The sequence below is a fragment of the Phalacrocorax aristotelis genome, chromosome 5, assembly GCF_949628215.1.
Source record: "Phalacrocorax aristotelis chromosome 5, bGulAri2.1, whole genome shotgun sequence".
In the NCBI taxonomy this organism is placed as follows: Eukaryota; Metazoa; Chordata; class Aves; order Suliformes; family Phalacrocoracidae; genus Phalacrocorax; species Phalacrocorax aristotelis.
Window position 1 is genome coordinate 39,526,952 of NC_134280.1, and position 23,282 is coordinate 39,550,233.

The 23,282-nt window shown below is 41.5% G+C and overlaps 1 protein-coding gene across 4 annotated transcripts in view; it reads right to left on the reverse strand.

Moving 5' to 3' along the window:
• The window catches only part of ERBB4 (erb-b2 receptor tyrosine kinase 4), a 647,409-nt gene that overhangs the window by 207,898 nt on the left and 416,229 nt on the right, over window positions 1–23,282 (reverse strand). For all 4 annotated transcript variants that reach the window (XM_075094047.1, XM_075094045.1, XM_075094049.1 and 1 more), the window contains exon 4: window positions 11,312–11,446. In XM_075094047.1, coding sequence (XP_074950148.1) covers window positions 11,312–11,446 — 135 coding nt within the window. The remainder of the gene's footprint in view (window positions 1–11,311; window positions 11,447–23,282) is intronic.

The window sequence follows — 23,282 nt, forward strand, 5'->3', positions numbered from 1 at the left end:
CAGAGTGATGCCCATGTCCGAGGTTCTTAAGAAAATGTTAATGCTGGCTTTCTCAGTGCCCTCCTTTCTGTGTCCACTGCTCCTAAAGATCCCCGGCTTTGTAGCAGTTCCTTTGTTAGATCCCTGGATTAGGCTTTGGCATCCTAAGGAGTTCTGTTCCTCACAGCATTATTTATTCGTATCAGCTAGGTATACTTGTGTTTGTTACTTACTTTTTTATTCAGTGAACTCAACTGTTAGGGGCATCGTATTTCCATTAAATGCCACATCTGCCTGCCTTTCAAATCTGTTCCAAGGGCATTCGCCAATTGACAAATCCCTTCTGAAAATGCTGGCTGAAGGTATTTATTAGGGAAACTAAACTGATTCCCTTTATTCAAAACACACTGTTCTGGGTTGTGGAAAAACATTACAGGCAACTTCAAGCAGTTCAGCTTGCCACACTGATGCAAAACAAGTTCATTTATATCACTGGATTTCATGTATTCCTCCATCTTCAGTTACATATGCTTGGCAAAAACTATTCTTTAAAATAAATTTCTTCTGTTACTATATTCATCTTTCAGTTCCAGGTAAATAAATAAATTCTGTCCTGACTAGAGACGCCTTAATGGTAGGAAAAGCAACCTCCATGTATACTGGGGGGGTGGGGGTGGAAAAGTGGTTGCAGGACTTGCTATTCAGTTCTAATATAAATTTTTCTTTTCAACTGAGATATCCATGAAACTGTAACTGCTGCTAAAATGCAATGCTGCAAGCCCTTGAAGTGTGTTCCACACGGAAGGAGCTTTCACAAAATGGTTTAGTTATTTGTGGCTTTTTATTGAAAAGAACAGCTTTTCCTCCTGGCTTTGCCACGGTGACACTGGCGGCAGGGAACGCATTCTGTACTAAGACCACCTGTCTGCAGAGGCCCTATTCGCTGGTCTCCAAACATATATTTAAAATGTTAATTGAACTTCAAGTAATAACCTCAATGAAAGGTTATAATTTAACAAACTCCACAATAACAAATGTCTCTCTCAAATGCCATTTTCTCTGTAGGTAGTTTCCAATTTAGACGTACACTAGAAATGATACACTAGCTATTCTGAAAGTTGGCTTTAAGCATGAATTAGTCACTTCCCTCTTTTCTTTTTGCCAGCATATATAAATATACTACTGTTACTCTGGCCTTCTGTAGGGCAGAATCCTTGTGCTCTGAAAAAGCACAAAGTATCTTGCAGGAGTAACTGGACAAAACGCAGTTAGCTCACTTGTGTCTTGGTACTGAGGGCTTGATTTACACATAATTGTCTGCTGTTACAGGAGCATCCACTGGTCTAAAGGAAAGCTTTCTATGTCCTTATATCTACACTGTGTTTAGCTCTTCTGATTTTTTTTTTACTAACTGATGGCATTTTTACTGCAGGAAAGGACTCTATCCTCCCTCCTGCTCTGATCCAAGACTCCCCACTTCATCAGTGTGGCTTCCAATGGTAGCGGGACTGGTCCTGCACACCAGTCTGTTTTGGATGGTCCAGTTGGAAGCACTGCTGTGCACATCTGTAGTAGCATTTCATACAATTTAGCCATAGCGTAACTGAGAACTGGAAGGTTGGGACTCTGGGAAGAGATTGCACGGATCTGAGGAACTCTGTTCTTCATAACTGTCACATAATTACTTCAGAATTAAATACCCAATGGTTTGACCCAAGTATAAATTTCCAGATAAGTCACTATCTGTAAAAATGATCCTTTTCTAATACTGCAACTACTGGTACAAAAAATGAGTTACTGTGCTCTGTGAAGAATTACAAGGCCACTGCTGAACATTAAATCAATAGGCTGGCTACCCATCAGACCTCATTCTATAGCTGCAACCAGTGGCGGTACACAAATTCACCTACAGCCCTTGCCAGCAACTCCAAACATGGACTGTTAACACCCAGAGGAGAACAAAGCTTATCACTTATACAAAATCCCATGCAAATATCAACTCACGCTTGTTGTGAAACACACTACAAGAACATACTAGGTATGCTTAAAAGGATGCACATATCCATATGGCTGATTTTCTCCTCTACCAATTTAAAATAATGTAAGGAGCTTTTGGCCTTAAACTAGTCTGATATAAAGGGACATTTCTGCTAAACTAAGTTTCTACTAAATTGTTCCTATTTCTGAAATATTTTAAAGTAGGACATTTTTTAGAAACTGTATTACTCCTTTTGCTAGTATGTTGAAAACTTGCAGTAGAACATGACCCAGCAAACTCTCAGTTATCAGGGCCAATGAGGTAGCAGGATAAACTAAATAAAGCAACTCTTAAAGAGAATGTAACAGAGCAAATGAAGAAACGGAAGGAAAAAAAAGAACATGGACCCAGCTCACTGGGTCCACTGACTCACATCAAGCAAATACACACTATACAGAGATAAGTACGTCAGATTGAGCTTTAATGCTTCCAAACACACCTGCACCCAGGTAAGGTCAATCACAGCCTGGACTGTCTGCACCAGGAGAACAAAGAGCTGGCTTCATAAGCAGCTGTGCAGCTGGCTAGTCCATAATCTATTCCTTTAATTAAAATGCACAGCAGTGGCTAAATGGTAAACATTTAATTATATTTGTCTCTATGTTTCAATATTAATAAAACATATGGAAAATGCATTAAGAACCAGCTAATTGGGGGCTCTCCAGAAGTAACTGTAAATGAGCAACTATAATACAATTGGGGTGTGGTTCCCCAGGGATCATCGCAGAACTGATGCTTTTTAATATTCCAGCCAAAGGTTTAGAAATTATTAAAAAAATCCCAGGCAGTAAAACATACAGATGACAGGAAGACTGAAACCCCAGCAAATTACAGTGAAGAGCAGGCAGTATTAGAGAGTGAGCCAGGCTGGCAGGCAAGCTGGAGTCACTCACACCAAATGTCTTTTATAAAGCCAAACTAAGATTGCACGTTTCATAATAAAGCGTGCAGGCAACATCTTCTGGAAAACAGGGAGTCTCTTAAAGCACACAGATGTTAAAACAGCCCGAACATCGGGTTCCTCATGTGACACTGAAACACAAAGGATACAATTTTTACTTCTGCAGGCTATTGGTTAAATTCAGTAATAAACCACTATGCACACTTTGGTTTCCACCTTCTAAAAGCACACTGAAAAATACAGATATTTCACATTGAAGAGCAACTGAAATTATTTTAGAGGTGGAAAGAAATTCCTCACCGTGAGAGATGTGAGACCCTCTATCTGTTTAGCTTATGAAATAAAGATCAAGAGGTGAGCTGATTACACTGTACGTGCCATTTCTGCAGGGAAAAAATGTTGGCTATAGGAGAGTTCTTCGAGCTAGCTGGAGAAGGTGCAAGAGGCAACAATATCCGCACTTTAAAACTGTGTCCAAATTGAAAATAAAGGCATCTACTATTATTTCTTTTAATACTAGGGAAATAATGAGCTTCCTGAGGGATGGCTGCACTTCTGCAAAGCTTCAGACCAGTTCCAGAAGAGCATACAGAGGTCCAAAGCCCCACACTCGCCCCACCCAGTGGCTGCGGGAGCTCCAGCCACTCTGGGGCTGGGGCTGCTTCTGAAACTCAAAGCTGGGTTGGAAGATACGCTGTGGTAAGGAAAGTTACTCAGCTCAATGCCAGGCAAGAGAGTGATACTTCAGGGCCTCCGCATACAGGAAATCAGAGCTAATGATGTTTCAAGGCTTCTTTTGCCCTTGAAAAATCCATGAATCAATAGATAAAAAAGAGGAAAGATATTTTAAAGCAGTGTTTCCCTTGAATACATCATGGGATTTATTGAATCACAGGTACACAGCTAAAGACCAGGCCTTTTCTTCATATGCATCATGTAACAATGTAGAAGTACTTCTGCACAGCTCAGAAACTGGGTATTTTTACATTACCAGGTGCAATTAGATACAAAGCAACGGCAGAGGAGCACTATGTTATGAATAGCAAGTAACTGAAGTTGTTCTGCATGAAAAAATATCTTGCAAAAAAATCCAGCTTTTTTCACAGCTAATGGGCTCAGTCGAAGAGCCAGATCAAGCCAAGAAAAAATCTTCCACAGATTTCACAGCACTTCAGAGTCTGAGCAGAAATTCCAGTTCAGGACAATACTTTAAAATGGGCTTAATTTTCACAGAGCTGAGTTTTCACAACTGGGCAGATGCCACCATTCTTCTTGAATAATTTCTCAAAAAGCAGCATTGGAAAGTAATTTTTAAATCTTTATTACCCAGTTACCAGCCCCCTCATCAACATGCATCCATATAGTTTCAATATTTTTTAAATGCATTATTGATTTATTTGAACCTATGCTATTAGCTATGCAAGCTACCTCAACACAATAATTCAAACCCTTCAGGCTTTGCTGTGAAACAAAACCTCAAAGTAAAGCTCTACTGAAAATTCTGATTTAATATTACGGTCCTTGTCGAATCCTGCAAAAGAGCTTACCTGGCGCAATGTGGGGCTAGTCCAGCTCCTGCTAACTACCAAACCAAGGAGGACATTGAGGATGCTGAGGACACTTATCAAAGCAGCTGAGTTTTCACTGTACTTTCCCTAAAGCTGGTCAGAGAGGAGTTGTCTACCAATCTAGAGTCATTTTAGGCAAGAATTCTAATCCTTATTTCCTGCTTTATTTCTTGTACCATCTCTGGGAACTGCACCTCCGGCTTCAAGGGCAAAGCTCCAGCTCTTCAGTTAAGGGACTAAATCCAACAAGTGGATGTAGTTACAGGGGAATATATCTTGCAAAGCATAGCTTTAGCATGCTTGGCTAATGCTTGAATTCATGGCTTATTTTTGGAAGGAGAGAAAACAGATTTTTATCATTGCGGGAACTAATTCAGTAACATATACTTAAAGGGAAAATGTTGCTCCTTAGACAGTTAAGCGCTTTTGAGATTCCCACTGCAAGGTGCCCATCTTAAAAACGGCAGGCTGATAGCGCTGATTTCAGGTAAATAGAAGGGGAATGCTCCTTTCAAGGTGCAATTACTTTTAAAAACTTCAGGTATTAGATACCAGTATGGGAACGCTCTGCAAACAGTAAATGCTAGAATTATTTCAGAGTATGCGTCAAGATGCCAGGCAGAAAGATATCTGTTGTCAGAGAGCTGAAGTATGTTTGGTCCCTGATACAACATTTGTTTATGACATTTCAGTGGTACACGCTGAGCTCTGCACTGGCAGCCACTGGCTGTATTCATCTTAGCAGTAAGACCATGTAATTCAAAGGCCTCTAGCATGAGCTTTTCTGCATGCATTTGATCAGAACATGAAGCAACGGGTATAATGCATTTCAGGCTAAAGAAAAAAAAAAAGAGGAGAAGAAGCACTTAGGATTCATATATCTGCAGTATTTCTATCATAGCAGTTAAGATGCCACAGCCTTTTCAACTGGCTTCTTAACAAGTGATGTGACAAAGAAAGCCCACAAAGAAGGGAATCAGAAAAGCTTTATTCCCAGAATTCACTGGCCATATTCTCTTCTGTCTAGCACTGATGTAAATGAAGGGAATTTCCAGAGTCGGCAGATCCAAGGCATGTAACAAGCACAGAGGCAGGGGACTGATTTTATTTCAAAGCATCTTCATTTCACTCCGCCCTTTTGTCTTCCTCCTTTGCTGATTGCCTTGGAGCAGCTCGGAGGGTTCCAAGTGAAATTATCCCTGAAGTGGGACCATTATCAGCTCTTCTTTCTGGCTGGGGAAGAGAGCAGCACCGCAGCTTGCAGTGTTGGCTCCCTCATGGGGAAGACGAACATGGAGTGCAGCTGAGCCCTGAGCGCACACCCACGCTGATGCACGGGTGCTCCCAGTATGACAGCACACTTGTATCAACCTGCTGGAGTCCACTCTGGCATTGGCAAAAGCCCAGCAAGTGTTGTATGTTGGGCTCTTCTCTAAAGGTGGGCCCTTGTTCTTTCGGACATGTAGACACCTTTTGGGAGATTTCACACCTGCTACTGACTGTTGGAAACAACACTAGTGAGGCCGAAACACCAAACTGTGGTTTAGGCTTTAGGACCTGCTGGAATTATGAAGTGTCTGATTCTGACATTCATGGCAATTTGCAGCATTTTGTCCCCAAAATATTCTCTGCCAGGGAGCACTACTGAGGTGGTCACGGTGAAACAGCCCTAACAATTCCTGGGGCATAAGCTACCCTCCAGTCCTGCCAGTCACAGCTAAACATGGCACACAGGCCGATGCATCTACCCAGGTCTTACATGATCACAGGTTTACACTGACTTTCCTAAATTACTACTAGAATGGCCTTTGTTGAGCTCGACACAGAGGTTTAGTTGGTTTACATTCGTGAATTGATGCACCCTCTCTAACAGACATTCTCCCTCTCCCGTAAAGGCTCTTAGATAAGCAGTAAAACCCACTCATTCTATTCAAGATATCCTAACACAGAAAGTCCCAGAGTGCTTTCTTTGACATCTCTTGCACTTTGGATAGTCTCAGTAATGCCAAGCAACGTGTATTTAGAATCATTTAGTCGGTTCCAATGGACTTAGCCAAGATTTGTGCTTGATAGGAGGCACCTGAGACTTCAGGCAATTTAATACATTCATGTAAAATAACAGTAAATATATTTACATGCTGGATGTCAAAAAGCATGATTCACAGTCTGTGCAGAAAAGTACCACAGAGTTTGTAATGCACTGAGCATCGTTTGCAGCACTGGAAAAATAGCAAGACTGAACCCAGCAAGCACCTGTGTTGCCTAGCAGATTATGAAAAGTGACCCGTGAGCCAAATTTTAGAAGAATGTACCTTATTTAATGATACTCTACACTGACTTCCGTTCTAGGGTTATAATTCAGTGTTCATGCCTCCAAGACATTTCTTCACCAGTACAAATAAGTTGTCTTAATTCTTTCGTAAACAACGGGTGTAGCACATTCCCTTTCTCCTACCTCTTGACAGGTAGTAATAAGTTTCCACATATGAGTGATTTCATTTGAAGACTTTATACATATATACACAGCTCTGTGTGTGCATGCGTATGTAATACATGCATGCACACACACATGGACAGCTATTTAATTTTAGGCTATTTTAGATGGTGATTTCTGTACCTGAATTCTTCATTTCCCAAAGCCTTAACACCTTTGTTAAACCATTTTAGCCATTTGTTGGCTTTCTGTATAACAGAGTTTAGATTACCACTATTTAAGTTGTGAGGACAGAAATGGTTTGGATTAGCTAATTTAATCAAATTTCACAGGACTCATGAATAGTATTGAAATCCAGTTTCTTGGAGAAGGACACTTATGTTTATTAAATTAAATACAGTCCAACTGAGCTCTGCTCCATTCCAAGCAAGTTAAAAAAAAGGCAAAATTTGGTGGCTATCTTAATGAGGTTACCTTGGTACATAGCTTTCAATCACCATTGAAATAATGTTGTTTATCAGGTTTATCAAGCACTAATGGAAAAGCGCAAATTTTTCCTTCCCTATGTTTCAAAACAACTCAAAAGGTATGAAAAAATGTTTTAAGAAAACCGGACTAGGTACATACATTCTTTCATCTTCCTGTGGCAGCTAATGTTTGCCTTTATTACTTTAAGGGTGTGATTCTAAAAGTACTCAGCGCTGATCATGTTCTGATTCTTCCGAAGTCACCAGTAAAACTTCCATTAGCTCAAAAAGATAGTATTGATGTTGGCTGCTTTTTAAAAAGAGCTTATTACCTTTCTGTTGTGGAAGCATTTGTCTTGAAGAACTGGCAAAGGTTAAAAGAAAAACCCAGTAACAGAACAAAACAGATTAACAGCCAAGTCTTTTTCTTGTTGAAGTAATGACTCATAAAAGGGTACCGGTATTCCCTAACCTTCAAAGGTTTGATCAGTTCTGTTTAGAATTGATCATCACCAGTGATGAGGCTTTTTAAATATGCAAATAAGATAGCTGGCTGCATTACAACTATGTCAGGTTTCCAGCCAGAAGCCAGAACAGATGAGCCTCAGCTCCGGAGTTGGAAGATCGAGGAGGAGTGGAGTTTGGCAGACTCCCAGAGGAAGCCGTATCTCGAGTACCTGTGCTCTGTTTTTGAGGGTAGCAGGTGAGACACACAAAAGCAAGTCAGCCTTACATAAAATCTATTACACCACAAAGCACTTGGTTAAAACAAGTTGTTGTTTAGAAATTATGGGGACTCATCAAATGGTCTTTACCCAGAGTCTAATTTTTTTAATCTGAATTCCTAACATGCAACTGAAGTTGTTTCTTGGCTGTAGTGGAAGCTAAAGAGACAATTCAGTCATTTAAACATCCTTGAGGGACACTTTAGGATACAGTAAGCGACCCTGAATGTCCCTATATCTGCAATGCTCAGAACAGTATGTCTGCTGCGGTGTCACTCCTGACACCAGATATAAACTTCTTCCTGAGGGTACTGTTTAATCACATGGTATTAATTTTGAATACACTTTACTATATTAAGGAATACTTTACCTAAACACTTTGTATCACTATCACCACCATTCACTAGAATTCATTATTGCTGCAAGAATCATCAAAACACTACAGAAGATAAATAGAGGGAAATATAGAAATGAGCTGGCAGAAGCCACTTCCAACCATTAACCAGCAGTCCTGGCTAACAGGGGAGGTCCCAGTTGACTGGAAGTTAGCAAATGTGATGCCCATCTACAAAAATGGCCAGAAGGAGGATCCAAGGAATAACAGTCCTGTCAGTCTGACCTCAGTGCTGGGGAAGGTTATGGAGCAGACCATCTTGAGTGCCATCATGCAGCATATATAGGATAACCAGGTGACCAGGCCCAGCGAGCATGGGTTCATGAAAGGCAGGTCCTGCTTGACTAACCTGATCTCCTTCTATGACAAGGTGACCCACCTAGTGGATGAGGGAAAGCCTGTGGATGCTGCCTGCCTAGACTTTAGCAAAGCCTTTCACACCATTTTCCACAGCATACTCTTGGAAGAACTGGCTGCTCATGACTTGGATGGGTGTACTTTTCATTGGGTGAAACACATAGTGGATGGATGGATGGGCCCAAAGAGTTGTGTGAATAGAGCTAAATCCAGTTGGCAGCTGGTCGCAAGCGGTGTTCCCCAGGGCTCAGAGTTGTGGCCAGTTCTGTTTAATATCTTTATCAGTGATCTGTACGAGGGAATTAAGTGCACCCTCAGTAAGCTGGCGGATAACACCAAGTTGGGCAGGAGTGTTGGTCTGCTTGAGGGTAGGAAGGCTCTGCAGAGGGACCTGGACAGGCTGGATCAATGGGTCAAAGCCAACTGTATGGAGTTCAATAAGTGTTGGGTCCTGCACTTTGGTCACAACAAACCCATGAAATGCTACAGGCTTGGGGAATAGTGCCTGGAAAGCTGCCCAGCAGAGAAGGACCTGGGGGTGTTGGCTAAGAAGGCTAACAGCATCCTGGCTTGTATTAACAATAGTGTGGCCAGCAGGAGCAGGGAAGTGATCGTGCCCCTGTACTCAGCACTGGTGAGGCTGAGTGCTGGCATAATTTGACACTTGCGTGGCTGTAACACAGTGTTATGACACGATTTAATCAAACTGCAGTTTGCCACAAGGTGGTCGCTGTGCTTTGAAATGGAGCATCAACCTCAAGTAATAATGAGACTCAGCGTGGCTGGGTATGTATCTCTTAGCCTCTGTGGAGAGCCTAGATGAAAAATCTTACTTTTAAAGAGCAACTTTAAGTTAAATGCCACTAAAAACATGACTCCAGTTCATTTAGCTAAACTTTGCTTTACCATAGATTTAATTTCAGTGCATTATTTTGAAAGTGGAAGACTAGGAACAATTTTGTAACACTTTTGAAGAAGCTGCTACCCAGTCTTTCTAATGCCATCTGTATCAAAAATGTTATGGTACTTAGTACAAATGTGTGTGGATGTAAGTTAACTGGGCTTATATGAATTCTGATGTTGTTTACTACTTACCACTGTCTGTAGCCTGCTTTTTTTTCCTTTCTGTTATGGCTTATTTTAGGCACAAAGTCATGGAAAATGGCCAGTGAAGTGGTATGCTCCAGAATGCATGAATTTCTACAAATTTTCTAGCAAAAGCGATGTCTGGAGCTTTGGGGTTTTAATGTGGGAAGCTTTCTCTTATGGGCAAAAACCATATAAGGTGAGTAGTTCTATCTGGCAATTTTTTTTCTGTAAAAATTCAGAATAATGTGTTCAGTTTTGGGCCCCTGAGTACAAGAAGGACATTGGGTTGCTGGAGTGTGTCCAGAGAGGGCAACAAAGCTGGTGAAGGGTCTAGAAAACAAGTCTTATGAGGTTGAGGGAGCTGAGGTTGTTTAGCCTGGAGAAGAGGAGGCTGAGGGGAGACTTTATCACTTTCTACAACTACTTGAAAGGAGGTTGTAGCGAGGTGGCTGTTGGTCTCCTCTCCCAAGTAACAAGGGATAGAATGAGAGGAAATGGCCTCAAGTTGCACCAGGGGAGGTTTAGATTGGATAGTAGGAAAAATTTCTTGCCCTTAAGGGTTGTCAGGGATTGGAACAGGCTGCCCAGGGAAGTGGCTGAGTCACCACCCTCCCTGGAGGTATTTAAAGAATGTGTGGATCTGGTGCTCAGGACTTGGTTTAGTGGTAGTCTTGGCAGTGCTATGTTAATGGTCAGACTCAATGATCTTGGAGGTTTTTTCCAGCCTAAACAGTTCTATTATATGGATCAGACAAATTAATCAAAATACATAGATACTCCATGTTTGAAATTGAGAGCATTAAAATAGAGAGAACATAGCAAAACGAGATAAATATCGACTGTATTGTGATGAGCACCCCATCCTCTGCATTTTCTCTCTCTCTCCACAAATACACATACGACAACAGGATAACTATTTCTCTGAGGTTCATTTTTCATCTAAAGTCAGAATATCCATGAGCTTGTACCCTAATTACTCCAGCAGCTAATTATGATGCCATAGACAGACCATTGTGACTCAAGGACTAGACTGAGCTGCAGGAACAAATGGAAAGCAAACAATAACGTCTGTGCTTCCACAGCAGCCCAGTGGCTTTAGCAATAAATAGAAAAAAGAATATGCAGAATAGAGAAAATTCAGAAAATGTATGATGTTCATAAATATTCTCTACAGACAAAGTGTGTTAAGATTAGACTAAGTGATCCTACAAGCAGCGTACAAACTTTGAAGAATGCAGCTTAAGGGGAATATTTACCAATACAATTCTCCATAACAGAGGATCAGGGAAAACTTGTGGTCATATTTATAATGTTTCATGCTGAGCAGGTGACAAGGTTAAGCACAAAACTGTTACTTACATCCTGAGCTGCCATTCGTTGGAACCAAAGTGAAGTTGGAGGCCCAGGGGTTACGCACGATATCCTGCCAATGAATGGTGTCTGCGAAGCAAAGGAATTTGTTCTGGCCAACATACACCCCTCCATTCAGTATTTCTGCATAAAAGAACAGGAGAATATACTTGTAAGGCTTTAGACATACAGCTGATGAAATCTATTGCTGCTTTGTGTACTGGAGAGAGAGGGCATGAAATTTAAATGCAAAAATTTCTCACTGTAATCTCACTTAATACTCTGAAAACTGAAGAGCAAGTAGCTTACAGTATTATAAACAGGAGCCATTCATTTATATGCAGAAGAAACCTGATGAAGACAGCCACACAGCTGCTAGATGAGTTATTGAGTTTACCTGTTGTTCCAGTGTAATCAAGTATGGAACAGTACTGTTATTTGTGGGTAAAATAACCTTCAAGACTTAACTGACTTTAAAAATACAAGCTATCAATCACACTATGCTGTATTTCATTAAGACATACAAATACTTAAAACATACAATTAACTAATGTGCTCTGCTGGAGTAGGAATTTCCTGAGGTCACAGTAAATGGGAAGGGTCCAGTCATCACAATGTCTGGAAAAGCATGTTTTCTGATCAGACCGTGTTGCTGTCAGACCATGATCCAAAATACTGAAATAATATCTATGACCCAAATCTTAAATACTATGATCCAAACCCACCATTGACATGTGTGCTGAAAGCTTCGTGTCAAAGGGATGGTTTCTGAGCAGATAAAAGTGGGGTGTTTTTTTAATTTTCATGTTTATCAGTTGGCTTAAAAGAAATGGCTTGTTCCCCTATCTCTAAAGACTTGATTTGTCAAATATCAACACAAAAATGATCTTACAGTTGTTGGCTGTAGCACCAGGGCTTCCTCTGGAGCAATAACTTTTTTTTTTTTTTACCATCTAAACTCTTGTTCAAATTCACAATTTCTCCTCTTAACCTGACTCTCGGATTGTCCTTTGCTTTGGAAATACATGTGACTTTGATTGAAGTTAATATGCACTGTGCAGCTAAAACCTCCTGCACTGCTTAGTGTCAGAGATTCAAGCCTCAGCAAAGAGATGTTGAAGGTTAGTTACTAATGGCACCTTAGAATGACATTAAGTGCTGCTACACAACCAGGAGTGTCACACTTCTCACAGAGACATTAAGAGTAAATCTTGACTATAGTAACAATGATTAAGGTTGTCCAATAGTCCCCACGTCCCAAGAAAACCTTTAAAAGCTGTAGTGGGAATGCTGATGTTGACAAACAACAAGGAAGAAATTACTGCATAATTTTTTTAAAAAATTCAGGGTTTACAGGCCATAGCACGTAAAGCAGGTAGCCCCCAAGAAGAGAACATATTAAATAAAGGATCATCTGTAAATACATCCTTCCACCATATTAATCTGTTCAGAGTATTACTATTTCTTAGAAACCTCGGGTTTAAAAGCTTGGCTTTTCATTGAAAAGGGGCTTAAAAATGAAAACAATAATAATAATAATACTCTCATATAGAAAAGAGTCCAGATTAGAGATACAGCAGTGATCCGTCTGTATGATATTCTTATGATCCCTGAAAAAACTCATGCAGCATCTGTTAGCAATTTTGCTGTGGGGAAAAAGTAGGACTTGGAACAACACTTGAAAACATGACTAGTGATGATTTCTCTGTGCTGTCCCAGCTATATAGGATTACCTAATCCATTATGGCCCAGATTCTGATTAAAAATAACATCTAACAAGCCACAAAAAAGTGTAAAATATACATTCATAGCTTCTTAAACACTTGCATATGATTCCAAATAGTGTCACTATCAGTTGGTACATCTGAACACCTGCCACTGGCATAATTTCTGGTTTTTAGAGCATTCACTCATGACAATACCTGTCAAATTTTCTTTTCTGCTAGGAACTTCGAAGCATTCTTGTACAGAAAGCAGCACCTCACTCTAAAAGTAATTCTCATAGTTTCAATTTGTGGAGAAAGACTTTTTTTCAGCATGAAGTTACCCAGAAAGAGTCCCTGCTGTACTGTAAGGAAAGCTGACTGCTTTCCTTGTGATTTATTAAAAGCAAACAAGGAAAATGCTCTGACTTCCCTCAACACTGAATAATAAGCGTTGTTCCTGCTGCCCTCCCCCAAAAACACGATGCAGTATCTTCCTTTGCCCTGCACAGTACTATTTTTCACAGGTGACAGGACTAAAGTTTACAGATCCATTCATGCGGTGAGGTGCTAATAAACCTGAGTAATAATATCAAAGATGGGCTCTTACAGATATTAATTAACCGCAAGTTCAAAGTTTAGTACAGTCTTTAAAGTACTTGTGCTTGACTCTTCCTGCTCTGTGGGATCCATATTCGTTCCCTTTCTAGCTTCCTGTTCCAACCTGCTATCCTACTTTTCTTTATGCTGAGTCCTTGGCACGTGTAAATCAGCACAGATGCATTGGCTTCACTGACTTAAACTCAAATGCATTTTGCACTTCTCTGCCCTCTCTTAGCAAAAACAATGCCTGGAAGAGCCTAATAAATCCTGTTACATGTTAAGCAAATGAAGCACAAACGTAATCAATATACAATACAGTTTCTGTAAAATGAACTCATCATCATAAAGTCATCATCTCATTTTAATTTACAGCACTGAAAGTAAGAGATAAAGTTAAACAATAAACAGGAGGAGAAAGGCAGGCATCTCTGCCTGTGCAGACGAGCTAGCAAAGGAAGCCAGGCAAAAAGAGCTTTCTTCTCCTGCATGCAACACCTGAGGTGCCACTTTGCTGAACTCTTTCCAAGGCTGGAGCAGGAAAAAGAATTACAAGTCCCCTAGTGAATTTTGTGATTTCTACTGTGAAGAAAGAAGATAGTTTCTGCCACAGCAGCACTAAAAAGGACTCCTCACAGTGGAACATATTTTAAATACCATTTTGGGGAGAGTATTTTTCTCTTCTAAAACAATTTTCTTAGAAAGAAATTTTTCTAAAACATTGGAAAATTGGTAGCCTAAGTACAACACTGCTGCTGGGACAGGAGGCAGAGCACTCGGCTCTATCAACTGCTGCCTGAAATACCTACCATGCCGCACTGGCCGGAAACATTACCCTTGGACTTCTACACTCACAGGGACACAGTTACAAAGGGGGGTTTTGAAGCACAAGTCCCACTAGCTTTCATTGGGAAAAGAGTTTCTAAAGGTGTCAGACAATTTTGTATGCCTTCCTGTAAGGTACCGAGCGCCACACTTAAGAGTACCATGCTCCCCCATTTTGGCACCAGGGCTGCAGCCAGTGCTCTGAGCAAATGAATAGTTCCAAGGTCTTTTGCCACTTGATTCTGAAGTAAATGCAAAATCTTACCATCTTCCTTATTACAGCTACTTTACTGGCTTAAAAGCAGTGTAATTCTGTAACCAAAGTTATATGAAAATAAATCAGCAAGTGCACTCACCACTGAATTCTGTCATTATTTTGCTTATTGCTGCCAAATCATTGTGGGGAACTTATATCTGCATATTATTAAAATTCTATTATATGGTTATTTATTCAGGAAGCTAAATCAGAAATGTACTGTTATATCTGCTATTTTCTTGCTTCCATTAGCCTAGTGATGAAGCAGAACCATTACCACATAAGTTTGGTAACCTACTATACAATACTTACAATACTAACAGGAGAAATGGAAACACAGAGGTCTCTGGCAACCGTGAAACACACGGTTTACACTTACTCTTTCCATAAAGTGCAGCTGAACACAGCTAGGTACATCACACACAATTTATACTTAGTCTGCTAAGTTCACAAAAGGGCTAACTTCATAACATCTATTCTAACAAAATGAGTTTGCCTGCAGTCAGTGAAAATGCTTTACCAGCAACCAGAAACTTAAGCTTAAGAAGGCAAAGGGACGCTCCGCGAGCGTGTTGTCTGTTTAGGCCAGAGATGGAAAGAACCCTTCATCATTCATCTGTTAAAAGTGCATTTTCCCAGCTGACTTTTTCTTGTGTACAGTGTAATCCCTCACGGTCTGTTCTCTAATTTCTAATGTGGATTAAACTGGCAAAACATGTTCACATTCCGCAGTGTATCCTGAAGCGCAAGTAACTCATGGATGTTGATATGCAGTAGCGGCTGTAGGCACCTATTTAGCAGTAGAATCTGGTTCTAAAATTGTTATAAAATTGGTTACAAAATTGCTATTGCTATTCAAGGTTGCAAATGAAAAGCTATTCTCTTTTGCTATGAAGCCAGCTGGCATGATGTACTGGAAGAAGGCATAGTGAAAGGGAAAAGAACGAGTTCTAAAGTGAGCAGAGAAAGGGAAGGGAAATAATTAGGAAAAACTGCTGGGCACGTCCACTGTAACCACTTCAAAAGCGAAACAGAAGATATCTTATACCTTCCAAGCTGACGGTCTGCTAAGGAAACAGCTTTCTTTCACGCTACACCGTATACAGTTATACTCTGCACATACATATTATATAATGCATGCTGATGATACCTTAATTTCCAAGGTCAGCCTCCATTAGAGCTGAAGCATCTTTGCAGGCTGACAGTGCTGCATCTTTGCCATCAACACCCAGATGATGCGGACCTGTCATCAGATACTGTATCACCCTGAAAACACTCATATTTTACCCAAGATGCTGAATGAATTATCTGAAAATGGCTTTGGCCTGGAAATTTCATAGCAAACCAAGTCTTTTGATCTCTTAGCACATTTGATTGCTGATGACCCACTGGGAAGACACTTCAGGTCCATCATTAATAAGCTATGTCTTAAAGGGTAATGAGAACTGGGTGCTTTAGGAGACAATAGCTCATCCATCATCAATCAAGATCTGAAGTTTTTATACAGATGATTTAAGAAGAGTTGGACTGTGTAAAATTAAAATGTCACATTTGTATTGGGAGATGGGGGGAGCTTGGTAATCAAAATGAGAGTTTTAACCTTCTCCATTTCAGCTCAATGACCATACTCAAAAGCTCATGGATGTGGAATCTGTGTACCAGCTAGAAGCCGCAGACAGCCTTCGATCTCAATTATACAATTTCAAGTAAAGATTATTTGGGTCATTAGCTGGAAGTCAGTTTCAAGGCTTGATGGTAACAGCAAGATATTCGTTATTTCTATCAAAAGCAATCAGTGTTATGTGCAGCCTGTAGGTCTGTACTTCCAACTGCTCAATAACTAAGAACTCTGGATTCTAGCACCTGAGCATAGATCTTCCAAATCTAGCTACATATTTTGCTGCTTAAATAAAAATGGAGTAATTTGATTACCTTTCACTGAGTTTGGTGGGGTACCTTTTTCACCATTTCACTGCAAACGTGTGTGAAGATGGGCTCACAGGGTCCTTGTGAGACATGTAGCTGCTTCATTAAAGGACAACAGGCTCCAGTCAACTCACTCTTTAGTGATCTCCCCAAAGGGAATATCTGTTTCATGAACGGGTTCAGCCACATTAAACCACCTCAAAGGAGACATTTGTATTCATGTGGATTATTCCTCTGTCCACGCATGCCCTGAATTCTTGGTTCTCACAGCCTTATTAAAATTAAGACACCAAATCATGTAGCTGGTTTCTTTGTAAAAGCAAACAACACTGCAAATTATCCCAGCTCTTTGTCATAAACACACCAGAGTTACAATGTCTGTTCCATGACTACGTTGTTCTCGGGCAAGTGCAAGTCGGCGTGCAAATCTCTGTCAGGCTAATGGGCCCCATTTCACCTTGCACCCTGAGCAGTTACTGAGACCATTGGGCACATAAAATGTAGCCACATGGCCCCAAAGGGTTCAGTGCAAGGAGAAAGTCATCCAAAATACTATGGAAGAGAGTAGAAACAGCTGAATCAAACAAGTAACACAAAACACTATCACTCGTTCAAAAGGGAAGACGACAGTTGGGTATAAACTCAATTTAAAATGTGCTTCTTTTCACAAGAAGCAGTCCTGTTCCTAAGCATAATTCTTTCCACCCAACACACTTGGCTTGTGCTAAAGGAAATTATCTCTTTCCATAATCCAGCTGGATTCACTTGTCCTAGTGGCTGCTCAATTTAACCCATCTTGCAATGATCACAGCAGTTTCTGCCTGCTTAGATCTTGACTCTCCAAAGCATTTAGGCCCAGGTTTACATTTAAGTCATTTCCTCCCCCTCCATTCTGGAGGAGGCTTCCTGCTCCTGTAATAATTACTCTTCTTTGACAACAGAGAATAAAAAGATGTCCAACCAACGCTACTTTCGTTAACCACACACCTGCCATCAGTACCACATAACCCTGATGTTAAATCATAACAGGGTAGACATAAAGCTGTATGATCTGCCTTAGCTCTGGCATCTCCTGCAGAAGCAGCAGTAGCGTTTACAGTGTTACTCACCTCATTTGTTTGTGTCTTTTCCCATCACTGGCTTTTGAAAGCTATTTGACCCTGTTGACTTTGCAGGTGAGGAGCGTTCATGTAATATGTTGACTCTGGTACAGGGATATTAATTTTCAGAAGGGGATGCTAATTGCCTCACTTGATTTGTCCAGTCAAATTCTGATCCTGCTGTTAGCAGCCAAGTGCTTGATTTACTGTTTTCTTAATGTAATTTTGGGGGTAACAGGTAGATTAACAGATCTAAAACATAACATTGTAACAATCCACATGGCTTCCTGTGGGTTTCTCCAGATCAGGGACAGAGGCGGAAAAGGGCCTGGCGGTTCTTGTGGGTGCTAAGATGGACATAAGTCAGTGGTGCACCCATGCAGTGATCAAGGGTGATCACACAGTGAGCTGCAGAAGCAGAGCCAGCAGGTCAGGGAGGTGGTGATGCCCATCTGCTGGGCATTCGTGAATGTACATCTGAAGCACCTGATCCATTTCAGGCACCCAGTGCAACAAAGCTGTTGCCAAACTACAAGAGAGTCCTGCAAAGAAAGACTGTGGTGGTTAGAGACTGGAGGACTTGGTCACATGAGGAGAGGTGAGAGGACCTGGGCTGGTTTAGCCTGAAGAAGAGATGACTGGGGAAGGGGGGCACCTAACTGCAGACTGCCTCTACCTAAAGGAGGACTACAGGGGAACACAGAGCCAGACTCTTCTAAGAAATGCACAGCTTAAGGGAAAGAGGCAACAGGCACAAACTGCAACATGGGAAACACTGATTAGACATCAAAAAAAAAAAAATTCTTCACAGCAAGAATGATTAAGCACAGGAGCAGACTGACCAGAGGAGTGGTGCTACCTCCATCTCTAGAGATTTTCATAAACAATGACCAACCTGATCCTTGCCTGAAGTTAGTCCTGCTCTGAGCAGAAGACTGGACCAGATGACCTCCAGATATCCCTTCCAACCTATATTATATTGTCCTTCTACGATTATTAATCATCTGCTCCCACAGTACTTACAACACTCCATAAGCAATCCATTCTCTCAATTTTTATAAAACCGTACTTAATTTTAAACTTTTATCTACTGATAAGCATTTGGTGATGCAAAACACCCGTCTGGATGATAACATATATTTAAAAGCATGTCATGTGCATGTATAAAGGAGTGCTACAATATTTGAAATACAGAACCTATGTCACCATCGTTGTCCCCCATTTCATGCAAAGGGGACATCTGGACTAAGAACCATTACAGCTTTCAGTATGAAAGAATGGTTGCCCTTCAATCTTTTGATTTTTGTTAGCAAAAAGAAAATTGTATTCATTTTAGTCACTGTAATGAATCACTGATGAGTTTCAAATTACTGCTTATGGAGAGCATGACACATCGCTAGCTCACCCCAGAAGGCAAACTCTTGAGCTCAGTAAGAGCAGAAATGTGCCAACAGTCAGAAATGAGCAGTCATTCACAGGAGCTGTAACTTAACATTCAGGTAGCACAGCACTACCCAATGAGGATATCCACATCCCGGTTAGCAGTGGCTGTGTGCTCAGGAATAGGTGAGCTGCTTCTGCAGCGTGCGGGTACGTGCCTCTTCAGTGAGCCCTCTGATAACACACCATTACTTGGCAGTGCTTACCTTTCGGTTGTCCCAAAACCCATACCTCTGAGTATGGACTTCAGCAAGGAAGCACAACTGTGGGCATCTGATTATTCAAAAGTTACTAAGACATGCTGAATCCGAAATGATCAGTCTCACTTCTGCCCTTTTATTCTTTGGCAGAAAGCCAAGAGAAGGTGGAGAAGGGAAGATGATGTGCAGTGTGTGGTGAACAGTCTCTTTGGTGTCCCAGTGGGCTCCAGAATGCTTGGAGGCTCTGAGGGATACCCAATACTGGAATGCATTTCTGCTGTCAGGTCACCTTTCACAGTGAGCATCCTGTGGGACATAACCTGGTGTAATAACCCAAAGCAGCTGTACCAGTGCTTGCCTAGCAGTCTTTCATGACACAGCCCCCACTTTCTGTGTCAGACATCCTCCAAATTTGATCAGTGAAGACTGAACAGACCTCAGAGTCACTTCTTCTGCCCTCCTGAAATGCTACCCATGCCCTATAGCTGCAACAACTCCTCCATCTTCACACTGATCAGCCTCTGCAAAGGTACAGCAACGATGTACAACCAAGCCACCCTTCCTGGCTCACCCTGATGGTTTCACATGCATTTTTCCTCATACCTTCTCCAGAGCTTTTGCTGTGATTGAAGCATTTCTCCAGATAAATGGTTTCTGCTCCTGAGGGGCAGTATGTTTATTTGCCAGCCCTACAACATGAGTAGCTTCCAGCAGTTTCCTAGTGCCTCCAGGACACTTCCACTGGCTGCAGATTTATCCACAAACTCTACAGAGAACCACCAGTCAAGGCTTCCTGGGCGTGAGATTGTAGACTGATGTTTTGACCATCCTCCTTCGCCTATGGCCAGCTGTTCTGCAAGTTCTGAGTCCTAGTGTACAACACTGGGACCTAAACCTTACTGTCCCACTGCTCCAACAGGGACCCAATCCCACCTCCTTCCTCCCCTGATCTCAAGGGCAGGCAGCCAACAATCAAGGGAGTCTGAGGAAACATGGTACAGCAGTGAAGAGAGCATCCTATTCCAGGCCAGAAATAGTGGAAGCTGGTGCTCGGAGCCACCTAATATATATGATGTCCATTGAGTCAAACTGAACCTGTAAGGAAACCATCTCTCCACTGAAGACTACCTTCCATTTCATATCATCTATGTGGGCCAAATTTGAGAAATGGCACTGAGAGAACTTATTTTTATTTTTCCCCTAAACTTTTTACAAAGTTCTCTCCTCACTAGATGTTCATATAATTTCTCCATGCAGGATAAGGCTACACACTCTGACTAATTCAATTCTATGTTGCCAAGACAGACACAAGCCTTTTAAAAGCCTCTCCTTGTCAGGACATTTGCTATATAATATTTTGATCAAATCTGTAATGTTTCATGTCTGCTGGTGGCAGCTCTCAATCTATCTTTTCCATCTGCTGAGATACGCAACTGTGAGACTACCGTGTCCCTGTTCTCCTGACATCAACTCTTTGTAAGAAGCATCTTGCGAGTATATGTTGCATCACAGTTTGTCTGCCATTGCTACTGCACCCTCTCCAAGCAGGCTTTTCACGTGGAAATCAAACAGCAGTAGGAACAGAAACCTCAGCAGGGCCAGGGCATCTGAATGCAGCAGGGTTTCCCTGCAGCATCCCCAGGAGCTTCAACTCTGGCATTAGCTGGTGGTATATTTTTCAATTCTTTTCATACAACCACTGACAAATTCAATAGCCTGCTTTCTATCCCAAGCACATCTGGCACTCAGGCCATGCACTTGGCAAACGGACCGATGGCCTTCTGCATTGGAGCGTATAAGTGCCTCAAGTACATCCTGATTGGCATCAACATGTAGAAATTCCTTCTCCCTTTGAAAAAAATAGTTAGGATCTGGATGTAGAGGTAATTTCCTCCATTTTCTGAAAGGCTGTAAAAAATTACTGGCTCCATAGAGCCATTCTCTTTCAAAACTGTCATAATGTGGCTTGGAAAAATCCTGGAAGGGTGCCCAGACCCACGTCCAGCTGCATCCTGCGTTTCAGTACAAGCATTTGCATACGGGCTGGTAATTGGCATGCAGCTGGTTTTATGCCAGCTCCAGCAATTGCATAACCTAACTAATCTTTTTTCTGGGCTCAAAAGAGGAGTCTGTGTCCGCTGAGCTTAAAATTTCTATATGGGATCTGTTCAAGCACAGTCTCACATTTCTGTGCCATGTTGTTAACCTCTCCTGAGATACGGTGTCACCTCTTCGAAGAGGAATTTTAATTGAAATTTTTCTGAGGTGGGAAGTGCCTGTGCCTTTCTCTGGCTCTCCTGTACTGAAACTGCGTGAATGACATGCTGAAAATCCTCCTCCTGCACAGAGGACTATGAAGCAACTCTTCTTTGGCTCCTCCAAGCCATAAGGACCTTGGATTGTGCTTGCCCTCCCAGCATTGTGGCTGGGGACAGCCAGATAGCCAAAGGAAGGCCTGTAGACTGAGGAATATGCAGGTTAATCACAGCAATCAGTAAAGCCTTCTTTGAAAGTTAATCAGTTGAATAAGGTCTGAGCCACAAGTATCTCAAGTCACATTTTCTCCCCTTTTACTTCTATAATTGCAAAGAGGTCACTGTCAGTCCTGCTTCTTGCTTTTGCATGCATACCAGGTTTCAAAATCTGACGGGATGTCAGGGAACCTGATCTGCTGCTGAGCCATTGACCCTGTGGAAACAACAGCTGACATGTTCCTGCTAACTGTTCTCCCTTCCCAAAACTCACATGCCTTCTGTGATCGTCATGTTTGACCACATCCTTTTTGACTTTAATTATGCTCGTGTCTGTGCATCTATTACAAGGTAATAGTGAAGCGGTGGCAGCAACTAAAATGTGGCTGTTACATAAAAAAAATTTCAGAATTCAGGACAACTTTCCTTAAACTATTAAACTCAAACCAGATGCTTAGGTGAGGCAAATAAGCACATGCGAATTCATGCCAAAATAACACTTTGGATAGAGGGAGGTAAAGCAGTGGATGACAAGGTCCTAAGCGTCAGGTGGAGTTCAGGGTTAATTAATTGACTTTTTAAAGACTAAGCTCTCCTCAAGTATTCTCCAGTTCTTCTGCCCACTCTTAAATATGAGCCCTTCTCATCTCCCACCAATCCTAATTTTATAAATGCCTCATCCTACACGTCTAGCTTCTTAAAAGCCACAAGGAAAACATCCTCTTCTTTCTTTCCATCAATATTTTGATTGTGACCAACATGACTGCAAACTTTCTCCCAACACACCTCTTTCTTTTCCCAGCAGATGAATTGCATTGAACCCAAGCTGCTCTCAGTTATGATGCAGTAGATCAAGAGTGACACTGTGGCCTGGAGTCACATGGAAGCAAAACTGCAGTGAGATCTATGCCTCCATTAACAGAGGACATACTCTGCTCCCAGTAGTGGCTTGTCACATGGTGGACAGTCCCTTTTCTAACTCGCTTCTGCTCTGTACCCACGTATCATGGGCTGTGTGGTGTTTAGCTGCCTGCAGGGTTAAACCACAACACCATGCAACCTTGGCAAGAACGAGGGTTGCCTTCCTTGTCATATTTGATAGCAGAATACATTTTCTTCCTGGAAAAAGGATCGGTTCGCTTCCAGCATTTTACCACTCTGCAGTTAAACTAGTCCAAACAACTTCTGTCTGCAGGCAGTGAAAGCACATAGTTTGTCCTTGTCTACACTTTAGCTAAACTGCAGCTGGCACTGATTGATGATATTTATTTCAGTGAGATCATTTTTAATAATGTAGACAACAGGAGGGAAGAGTAAGTGCCCAGACCCACCAATCCTGTCATACTAACTGCTATCCTTAGTATTAAGAACGAGTCTTAGTAATTTTTTGCCAAACAGCTTCCCAAAAAAACCCTACACAAGAGAGGGAGAGCACACGAACAGACCTTGGGCTGCGAAT